Here is an 11,344-nt window from a genome sequence, read left to right on the forward strand (position 1 = left end):
CCAGTGTCATCGGAAATGTCCTGGGAGGCATTTGGAGCAAACTGCACCGTCCCAGTTCTCAGATCTAGCTTATTCATCATCACCACCGTTCAGTTTAGCAAAAACACGACATAGTGAGTTGTTTTAGGGCCACTTTAGACCTAGCTATAATAACAGTCTATTTAGTTAATTGTATCTCTATTTAACACCAATGCACAAAAGGTAATGTCAACTCTTAATTTTTTTTTCTAAAATCCAAACATCAACCATTAAGAACAAAAAAGTTGCCACAATTTCTAGTAAAATAACTTTAAACAGCTTCTGTCAGACATGGCTCAATTGTTACGTTAACATAAAAAGAGAAATAAGCCTCCTAAAATGAAATTATGTATATATCTTTGTGTGTGTGCGTGTTTGTTTCTGTAGCATTTCATCCTGGCCCACAGCAGAGAAACGTGCATAATTTTGTTGCATATTTCAGCTTAGGGGAAAGTGGCGCCATCTGGTGGACAAACAGATTGAAAACGTAACTACTGGGTTGCATTAGATTATGCTAATCATTTTTGGCTAAAGAGGGCCAAATATGTTTTTCTTTTCTTCCAGATGAAGGGCTGAACGTCTGACGAAAGACATTTCCGTTCAGACCACATGTGTGTTGAAAGTAGATTAATCGGCATATTTTCTAAAGTTTCCCCGTCATTGTTCGGATTGTGAACCTCTGGTTAATAAGCTGAGGACTTAGCTGTAGCTGTAGAAGTTTTTAATCATCTTACCGTCTTCAGCTCTTCCTCAATCACTCCTTTGCCTAAACTTCATATTTTTATTAATCATTGCAGCCATCTTGACTCATGTTAATTGCTTTTGCTTCAAGCTTATATTTACCAAGCAAGAGGTCTGCAGCTGATCACTAGTTAATCAAAGATGGACCTGATTCTTTTTTTTATCCTTCTGGTAGAACTTAGATACTTTTCACCATCGGACAAATTCTTAAGATCACCAAGGAAAAAAAAAAATCCTTTATTTTCTATTTGGAATATCCTATTGTTGCGCTCTTGCACAGGTCAAATTTACCCGACGCAGAGCATTTTTTAACTTGGAGTCAGTGCAATGGAACGTGACTGAGAGGCTGTGATGGGACGGGGTGGGCGGCCATCATGCATCACTGATCTTAAAAAAAAAAAAAAAATCAAATCCAACATGTCTGAAGGAGACACTGTAGCGCAGAGAGCATCAGAGTTCGGCTCATTTTGCATATATTTAAGTTTGATAATCAGTTTCAGCTGCTGAAAGCTTCAGCGCCAACTAAAACCCAAAGCAATAGAACTGAATACTTAATGCGTGCACAGGGTGTCTAATAATCAACACGTAACAGATGAGGAGGGGAAAAAAACTCCAGTCAAAAGCTTCAAACTTTACATAATACAACAGCAAAAGAGGCACATATGGCAGAAAATACACAGCTCCGACGTTACAGTAGAGTTTGTTCATTACACGAGATGAAAGGGAAATGGTACTGTGAGAAGAATCATTCTTTGTGCAACCAGAAAGTGACTCAGCCACCGTGAGAGAAGCAAGAAATCACAAAAAAACCCCAAAAACTCTACAAAAGTGTTAATCCAATGTAGCTCGTTTGTGCAGGAGTCGTCCAAACATCTGTCCCATGTTTGCAGAGCATGCCGAGGCAAACGCAGATAAGTTAGAAAAAGAAAAAAAATAACGATAAAGCACACGGAATGAGCAAGCATGCACACATTTGTTTTCTTTCCTTCCAGAATGCGATGACGAGCGGTTGCAGGTTTGTTTGGACGCGGCCACGTAAAAAAAAAAAAACAGACTAGACCTAGAGAGACAGTCGCCTCATTCAGAGCAAAGCAGACACGTCATCACACCGACTAGTGAGTGAGGAGAACCGCTCAAAAAAAAAAAAATCACCGCCGTCCAAACCGATGTACGCCAGAATGACCGCAAAGGAAACGTGTCTGAAGACGGCGCCGATGGGAGGATGGAAGGCCGAGTCTGGAAGCAGAGAGTCTGTCGGGGTGAGTTCAGGTGCTATAGGTTCCCCCACTTCTCAGGGTCAGGAAGCTGTTCTACACTGCCGCTCTCGCTGTGCTCCTGCTCGCCCATGGAGAACGATAGTCTGTACTGCAGCTGGATTTTCTCCTGAACCCCACAGGGAAAAAAAAAACAAAACAGAAGGAGTGATTATTCCAACTGCTGCAAAAATAACATACCGGTACTGATTTTTTTCTAATTCCTTATTCAGAATAAACATCTGCTATTCTTAAAAAGTCTTCAAGGACAGAAATGTTTTTGTTTGTTTGTTTTAGTGCAGAAGATGATTTAATATTTTAGGAAAATCTTTCAAGGGCTACAAGAGTCTAGCTAGGTACGTTTCCAGGTTTTTTCAAAAAACAAAAAGAAAAGTTCCGTGTCAAGGAAAATTTGTTTCTGCAGTGAATTTTGCCAATATTTATCACTGATGAATATTTTTGGTGTCAAATGATACACAGTTGGTCCCGTAAAAATTTGATTTGCTGATAACTTTTCAAGATGGTCGTCATGGAAAAAACATTTTTGCACTAAAATTGCCAATTTAGTGCAAATGTTTGGTGTCACATCAAAGCGTCTTGAGGCATAAAAATCAGATTTTCTTCTTCTCCTGTTTCCTTTTTGTGGTGGACATATTTCAAAATGGCTGCCGGGGTTGTGATGAAGAATATGTGTTTGCACTAAAATCAATGCGGGGGGCTCAGCAAATTCCACTAATGCTAAACTGCTAAACACATTTAAAAAAAAATTAAGAATTAGGATTAGTTAATGCTAACCGTCTATCTTCATCAACTGGAGTGAGATTGCAAACAGAAAAAGTTCTCAGTTTCTAATTTTGCTGCATATTCTTACTTCATAGGTTGACAAAAGTTACGATGCGACATAAAGTTCATCCAGGTCATGAAAACGTGTAACATCTCGTGGCAATAGTTGGTTCAAAAGACTCAAAAACGGCAGCCATCTTGAAAAATGGAAACGTGAAAAACATGGGACAAAGTTTCCTGCTTGCACTATATTATTGCTAGTGTAGAACACTCATGCAAATAATTTTTAAGAGGAACATTAAAGTCTATGCTAGTAGCTACCTTGTTAGGGTTGGCTAGCAGCAGGATCTGCGTGACGGCAGCAGGGGGCAGGATGGGGTTAAAAGCCGGGAGCTCTGACCCCGATGGAGGCTGCAGCTTCACCCCCACAGACTGCGGATAAAAACATCAGCAATCTTTAACCCAGATGCGTTCACATTAGACATGAGCCAGTATGAATAGACGACGGTCAGATGACCTCAGGTTAGTTAGCTTCACTGTGTTATGATTACATCTCTAAAATGTGTCGTGCAGAAAACTGCAATCGGTGCAAACAGAACCGCAGGAACGGAAGGACAGAAAATTCACACGCCTTCAACCTTCCCCCACATCGTCACATTACAACCACAAACCATTAACGTTACTCTATTACCCCTAAATAAAACCGTGGGCAACCACTTCCCTTAATCTAGTGAGTCTAAAAGTCAGAATCTGAGGAGGAGACACAGAGTTCATAGGTCATCACTGCTGACCTTTGGGGCTGTAGCTTCAAAGTGAATGTTGGTGGCGGGAATAGGAGCGGAGGACAACATGGAGATGATCACCACCAGCACGTCGGGGCGGGACGGGGGCGAGTCGCGGGCGAAGTGAAAGAGAACCCGCAGACTGTGTCCGTCAAACACGGTTATGGGTAACAGACTACCTGGAGGAGCGGTCAGAAAAAGGCTAAATCATTAAAGCTCGAAAAACAACCATATATATGCAACAACAAAAAAAAACAAACAAGTGATTTCTCTGTACTTACTGGGCTTAATGGATTCTAGAGGTACAAAAACTCCAGCCAAGGAGGCTTCAGGGGGAGGAGTTGCTTCGTGAGCCGGGGATTTGTCCAGCAGTGTGCCTCCCAGGCCGGAGCCGGAGGGGTCGGCCGCCAAGGCTACGACAGGAGGAGTGCTAGCGTTGATTCCCGACTTGGTCTGGAGATCCCTCAGAGTCGGCTTGGTCTGCTGCTTGTCCCTTGAAGAAGAAAGACGAGCAGCAGGAATATTTAGGACATATTTTAACCACCATTTCCTACGATGAAGAAAACACTTCTCTGTTTATAACCACAGAAGTGGTTCCATCTTAACTATAAGATGTTGGATGAAGGTTAAGCTGGTCCTGGTCAGTGTCCACTGTGAGCTGCATCACTGGACTGATTTTTACAGGAAACGGGGAAGGAGAGGGGGGAAGACATGCGGCAAATGTCGTCGGGTCCGGGAGTCGAACCCGCGACGGCCGCGTCAAGGACTCAAGGCCTCCAAATACGGGTCGCGCTAACCGCTACACCACCACGGCACGCCCTAATTTGTCCTTTTTAGGGCTAAACCGGTCAGAGCTGTGGCCTGCAGCTCATTTCCACAAAAGACACAGAAGATGTGAACCGTTTCCAAAACTCCCGTCCCAAAGCTCGAGTCCGTGCGGCGTGCACGTGAGAGGCGTACCATTTGACCTGTAGACCCTCGGGAGGCAGCGACTGCTGCAGCAGAGCCTTCCCCAGCAGGTCCAGCTCATCCAACGACGAGAGAGGCTGAGAGTGCGACGGCGGGTCGGGACTCAGCAGGAGACTAGGAGCAGCGTGGACGTCCGCGTCGATGCTGTCGGAGGACTGGAAGGAGAAATAAGAAAAAAAAAAAGTGAGTTTTCATTAGATTCTTGCACCTGGAGCAGCAGATTCTGAAGCTCTGCGACGTTTTCAAACGGCTCACCTGGAAGGAATCCCAGGCTGTGGCGTCCTCTGGTTGTGACGGGGGGTTGGAGGTGTGCGTCCCTTCGCTTAGGCCTTCATAAAAAAGACGGAGCTTAGAAGATGTTTCAAGTTAGCCGCGTTTCATGAAACGTAAAATTGCGCAACTTGAAGTTACAAAAATAAATTTGCTTAATGGGAACGCGGCAATTTAAGAAAAAGAAAAAAAACCTCACATTTTTCAATAGGTTTTTTGTGCTACAATAAGGTGTATGATAGATGTATTTCACAGAATTGCAATGGAAACACTTTTTTCGCATCACAACAGTCACATGATCAACAAGCAGATGTTACTACTGGAGGAAATGACAAAAAAGATGACAGGAAGTGTTGAATCCATAGCTCTTCTGCAAAAATCGCAGATTACAATTTTTCCAAAACACCACATACATGCACAGCCACTCCCCAGTGTAACGTCATTCCAAACAGTAAGCGTATTCACATCTGATTTTAATTCCGTTCCTTATGTTTATGGAAACACCACGATTCCGAAAATTGTGATTTTATTTTTCGGGATTAGCAGAAATTTTACACACATTTGTAACGGGAACGCAGCTGCTGTCGCGAACCTCGAGAGCGTTCACATCTAAGTGGGGAAATGGAAACGTTACCGAGTGACATGAGCTCATCGTCCAGGAGGCTGATCCCCGTCTCCTGTGAGGGAGCCTGGAGGCCGTCTGTGTGAGTGGGGAACTCTGGGAAGGAAGGAGGCGACTGGGGCGAAGTGTCCAATCCGGACAGATCCAGCAGAGCCGTTCCTGAATCAAGAGGCAGCACTTTAGTCAGCTTACACCAAAGACAAGCATTTCTTCAGTTCCGTCTCGGACGTTGACCCACCGGCGGGTTTCTGTGCGTTTAGTGTGTTGTTTCCGTTCACAATCTCGCCCTTCACCTGCTGCTTGTACAGGTTGATGACGTGAGTCAGGCTGTCGTTGGCCTGGAGGATCTCGGCTGCGCAGAAAGCAGAGCGAGAAGTTTTCATGCCACAAAGATGGACGCCACTCATCCACAACAGCGGAGGAGAAGACGCGCGGCTCACCTAGAGCTTCGTCGTTGTCTTCCGTGTCGCTCGCCAGCCGGAACAGCGTCGGTCTCATCTTCTCGCAGCGCTGGTACAAATCCTGACGGCGAAGACGGGTTTCATGGTCAGGGTTCGTTCACTTTTCCCTCAGCGAAATTCAAACAGTTTTCAAGCATTTTTTGAGTAAATACTCAAACGTTTCGAGCATCACTTTGGAGATGAAAACAATACAAACGAACCAAGGAAGACAGTTTCAATAGGATATATTTCATTACCGTTATTAATGTCTTGTGGTAATATTCTACATTACACAGCAAGGGAAAGGTAAATTAAAATAGAACAAAATGTTATGTTTTGAAATATCCCTCTAAAAGCACATCCTACACACCTGATGAGTCCGAGAACAAAACAAAAACACATAAGAAATTCTGTCAATTTGGTTAAAGTATAAAATCTATTTCAACTACAAAAGCTCAATAAATCATTGAGCCTTTAGGAATAGTAAATATTTGTTACTTTGAAACCAAATTCAAACAAATCTCGTTAAGGTAAATTGCATTTCTGCTCAAATTAAATTCTTAAACACAATATAAAAAATAAAATAAAAACAAACATTTTGGGCATTTAGCAAATGTAAACAAGAAACGTTTAGCCTGATTTAAGAAATGTAGACGTTTTAAACTGTGTCTGAATGCACCGTTTTACAAAACTGTGCATTTTGGATCAAATCAAGCATTTTCAAAACCTTGAAAACGCCTGATGGAAATTCAAGCACTGCCAAGGATTTTTAAACACCAGTACAAACCCTGCATATTGATAATCAAACCTGTGTGAGTGTTTTGATCACCTGTATCAGGTCGGCGTTGTCCTGGTTGGTCGCCGCGCCGTCGTAGTCCTGCAGGAGCTGAGTCAGCAGAGCGACGCTCTCCTTCACCTCCTGGATGGCGTTGACGCGTTTCGACACCTTCTCCGCTCGCCGCTGATCCTGAGCAGACAGTCAGGACATCGGTTGGCCCAAAAGTATTCATACAGGCTCAGATGGACATCCTCGCTAATGTGTGGTTGGGGTTTTCTCCGCAGACTGTGTTTTCTTTGCAGGCAGCAGAGAAAAAAAAACAAAAAAACAAAACACACACACACTTTCTGTAGCTCCAGGGATAATTCTGACTGGAAATATGACCGCTCCTCTAATCAGAACTCATTTCATTGTCTGGCTTCCTGGAACAGAAGCGTAGAGTTCACCTTTTACAATTGCTACACCTGTTTTGCTGTGTGTTCCTTTTGAGATGAAGTTCGAGGATTTCGGTCGACAGCAACTTACATTTAAGACTTTTAAAGACCTTTTTTTTAATACCATCTTGAATTAAATTTAATGACCGACAAAAATATAAATACAAGGGATGATTGGGGGGACTTGCTCCATGTCAACAAAGCGTAGAAAAAACTTTGAACCCAGCTTTGTGCCCATGATAGACAGAAAAGCTAGCTAGCAAGGGTTTATTAGCTGCTAGTTAGCAGTAGCTTCAACCGTCCGCAACGCAAAGATGATGTTTGTGTCTGACTCGAACCTTTGCCTGACAGAAAATTCCAAAATAAAAAAACAACATTACATAGTCCTGCTACGACACAATTTAAAACCTGTGATAAATTCTGACTACATTTGTTTAAACAAATTCAAGGCATTTTAAGGCTTGAATTTTAGACACAAATTTAAGACTTTTTAAGGATGCCTGGACATCCTGGTTGAAGTCGTCCGCTTCGTTATTCCATCCACTTTGTACAACACACCAGAACCACTGGAACAAAAACAGACCCTCAGCATGACGCCGCCACCACCGTGCTTCACAGTTAGAGAAGCATTTCTCCGCTTGAAAGCCTCATGGAGAAAACAAACCAGTTTAAATAAATCCAAGAATTATGCCAGAGAGCTGTGTGGATTCTCATCAACTTGCACACACATCACACAGGTACACATTTCAGCCTGTATTTATACTTTTGATACTGTGAGCAGTAGAGAAAATCTGCATTAAATTCACACTCTTTGCATCCAATTCCTGCTGGTAAAATTCAATGTTGAATCTCAGATTAATCTTTCAAATTAGGAAAAGAAAGATTAAAAAGCAGCATTTAGAAGCTTTAAAACTCAAATGAAAATAAAAAAATTACCTCTTGGACCATTTCCTTGATGAGTTTGTTAGCAGCTTTCAGGTCTTCGGGGTGTGAGCTATTTAGCAGGCGGGACAACATCTATTAAAGCAAACGGCATTGGAAAAAAAAAAAAAATGTTACTGACCAGAGCAGAAACATAAACAATGACGGCAAAAGGAAAGTTTAAACAGACAGTCAACAGGAAATTGACTGAAAATGGCTTTCCACCGCATCAAATCAACAGTTTCATTTCTATAATTGTTACAAAAGGTTTTTACTTTTGACTTCTCCTCGTCCTCAAAAATGGCATTTTTAGGTCTGCGTGGAGGAAGGTTCAGCAGCTTGTCTGGGGGAAGCTCTGGGTCTTGTTTAATGATACCTGATTTACAGACACAGTAAAAAAAATAAAAATAAAGAAAGAATCTAATTTTATACTCCAATAAAATAATGAAAAAAACAAACTTTACAAGAAAAGCTTAAATAACAAAAAAAAGTAGCATTTGCTAGCAGCCTCTTACCTTGTTTCTTTAGCATCTGATAAGCATCTGAGATCTTGGGCTCATCAGGCAACGCCAGCGTCCAGCTATAGATCAACTCCAAAACTTTCTTTTTTGCCGCCTCTGGAGAGCGAGAGCCTAAATACTGAGCATGAGAACAAAACGGCGTGTTTGTCGGTTCACTCGTTATAAAACAAAAGGCTACGAGTAAGGTCTGGCAGACTGTGAGGGGTCGCACCTTTGGTGAAACTACTTTGATGAGCTCGTTCAGAAATCGGAACTTGCCCACTTCGCTGTGAAACCTTTTCCCGCAGTTTCTCATGCACGTCTCCAGGACCTGGAGTTGAAACGGTAAAGACAAAGCAATGAAAGGCAGCAGGAGGGAGGAAGGAAAGTGTTTGTTTGTAAAGGCAGCTCATTCTGAGCGGGTCTCAGCTCACCAATAGCGCCTGCATGGCCTCCCACTCTTGAGGAGACTGGATTTTGTGGGCCAGGAGCCTGGTGGCCAGCTGAGGCCTGGAACAGGATCAATTTCTCAACGTGAGAAGACGTTTCTTTATAAAAAATAAACCTAAAAAAGTCAGTCTGGGGGTTGTAAAATAACTGAAAAGGCATCGAGTCTCGTCTTACCCCTCCAGTTCGTTGTTGAGCTGGTCACAGAAGGCATTGATGCTGCTCCAGTCTGTGTCTCTGTTCAGGGGATTTGTGGCTCTGTCTGAAATGTCGACAAACAAAGCAAGGCCAGTCGCTAAGTTGAACAAAAATGCATCACAAAAAAATTTGTTGGAAAACATATGCATGGGGAAGTAGCTGTAGCTAGGTAGTCGTAGGTATTTATTTGAAACAAATGTCGTTTTCCTCTGTTACACCCTCTGTCAAATGTATATTTTTACATAAGCACCAATGTCATGCAAGTAAAGAAAATCATATCAACCGCCAATAAAACTGAAAAAAAAAAGTTGAATAACTGTTTAAGAATGACATAAAAGATGCATAGATCAGATTAGGTTTGCCAATAATATGGTGTTCAAAAACCTGTGGTAATTCAGTCGTTTAGACTTTGACATGAAATGTTTTCCCCAATGAAAATATGCGCAATTATTCAGCTCAAAAGGCAGGAGACCAGCTGTTCGACCTTACAATTTAAAGAGGAACAAACCTGCCAGTGTGTCACCTGAGTGAGCCTCAGGTGCTAACAATGTCACTGTAGCTAGCTTTCACTCAGCATTTCTAGTCTTTTCTCCGATTTTTCTCACGAGATAAAATCACTGTCGTACGCATTTTTATAACACGTGTGATTTTTTTACAAAGGCTGCCCGGGTGGTTCTGACACACACAGCCCGGTAAGCAGGTGCCCGTCCGCCGGGGAGCTAAAGCTAGCCTGAATGTGGTCGGTGGCGTTGACAGCTGGCAGGTCCAGCAGCTCCGTAGCTAGGCTAGCATCCTGGAGGTGGCGGCGGGCTTTGAGCTCCTGCTGCTGCGCCAGGTAAGCCTGCAGTGAGCCGCTATGTCACCCACACCTCGTGGATAATGGCCAGCTCATGTCCGGAGCAACAGGCAACACCGACTCTGAGGGGTACGTGTGAAAGACTTACTGATATGAGACTCCAAACTCTCCGTATCGGGCGGCGCAGCCATCACTGCGAGATTTATGTACGTAGGGGCACGTAGCGCGAGCCGGAAGCTGCGTAACAGAGGAGTGGACAGAAAAAAACGAGTTTAGTTGCGTTACGCGGAGTTACGTAATGCCTGAAAATCGTGTTTTTGTTACTGCAAGCTGGTAATAGCATTATTACTAAGTGTAACTTGTTACACTTAATATTAAGTGAAACAAGTTTGTTTAAAGACACGTTTGTTTAAGAGGTGTTTTAATTTATAAAAGAAAAATGAACCCAGTTTGGTTTATTTTTTTAATGAAAATTTGAAATGGCACCCAAATATATTGTTCTTTCCAAGTTATTAGTGTTTGTTTTTTGTATTTAAAAAAAACATTTGTCTCGGGGCCGGCCCAAGGCATAAGCAAACTAAGCAGCCACTTAGGGCCACTAATAGGCCCCCTCAGTGGAGCTGATTTATTTTATTTATTTATTTTTCTTAGTAATAGTTTCTGTGTCATTATAATATCAAAAACACACAACTTCACTATGAACTGATTTGTTTTTACAATAATGTATATTTGATAATGTATGTAGAAATTATGTATGGTGGGGTGAATATTGTTAACTGCAAACGTTCAGACCTGACCTGGTGGGCCGGTCTGTCAGTCCCACCTCTCACTGCAGAGCAGAAGGGGACAGAGACTGATTTTTAACCCTTAGCTGACAAAGATAAGATAAGGGGATAAGATCAGCTTCACATGTAAGTATCAGCAGATCACGATCCCCCAAAATTAAGGAAATTGGCACCCAGAAATCAACTGGTCGATCAATCAGTTGGCCAATAAATGTGTCCTATTATACATCTATATAATGTAAACAGCACTGCCAGAGATGCAATAAGTTTATAGCAGGTGTGTGAATGATCTAATGATCGAACTGCTGATTGCAGCCGGTCCACATTGTTAGCAGAACTAGGGGGCCCCAATAAAAAAATTTCGCTTAGGGCCCCATGGGCCGGCCCTGATTTGTCCCATCATACAATGAGAGACCTTCATGTCAAGTTCCCATTAAAGGGGACTATCCATCCAAGAAAGTGTATTTTCTATTTTACTTCCACAGTATGTTGGCTACCTCACTGAGAATTAGAAAAAAACGATATTTTCAAACCTTTACTTTCATAAACCTTTAATTATGATGGTTTTCAGCTTAAAGTTGATGAAAGCACGTTTAAGATTAGGACA

General features: G+C 42.4%; 1 protein-coding gene across 1 annotated transcript; it reads right to left on the reverse strand.

The window, feature by feature from the left end:
* Positions 1 to 1,370: 1,370 nt before the first annotated feature.
* On the reverse strand, positions 1,371 to 10,174 carry LOC102233077 (ADP-ribosylation factor-binding protein GGA1). The gene is made up of 17 exons (XM_005803332.3): positions 10,101 to 10,174; positions 9,136 to 9,220; positions 8,946 to 9,021; positions 8,744 to 8,842; positions 8,527 to 8,650; positions 8,287 to 8,387; positions 8,027 to 8,107; positions 6,708 to 6,845; positions 5,879 to 5,960; positions 5,677 to 5,790; positions 5,451 to 5,597; positions 4,802 to 4,875; positions 4,538 to 4,701; positions 3,859 to 4,070; positions 3,587 to 3,756; positions 3,117 to 3,227; positions 1,371 to 2,142 (listed from the first exon to the last, which is right to left on the reverse strand). The coding sequence occupies exons 1-17, from the start codon at positions 10,141 to 10,143 to the stop codon at positions 2,032 to 2,034; spliced, it is 1,932 nt and encodes a 643-aa protein (XP_005803389.1). The 5' UTR covers positions 10,144 to 10,174; the 3' UTR covers positions 1,371 to 2,031.
* Positions 10,175 to 11,344: the final 1,170 nt, after the last annotated feature.

This window comes from Xiphophorus maculatus, chromosome 16 (genome assembly GCF_002775205.1).
Source record: "Xiphophorus maculatus strain JP 163 A chromosome 16, X_maculatus-5.0-male, whole genome shotgun sequence".
NCBI lineage: Eukaryota > Metazoa > Chordata > Actinopteri > Cyprinodontiformes > Poeciliidae > Xiphophorus > Xiphophorus maculatus.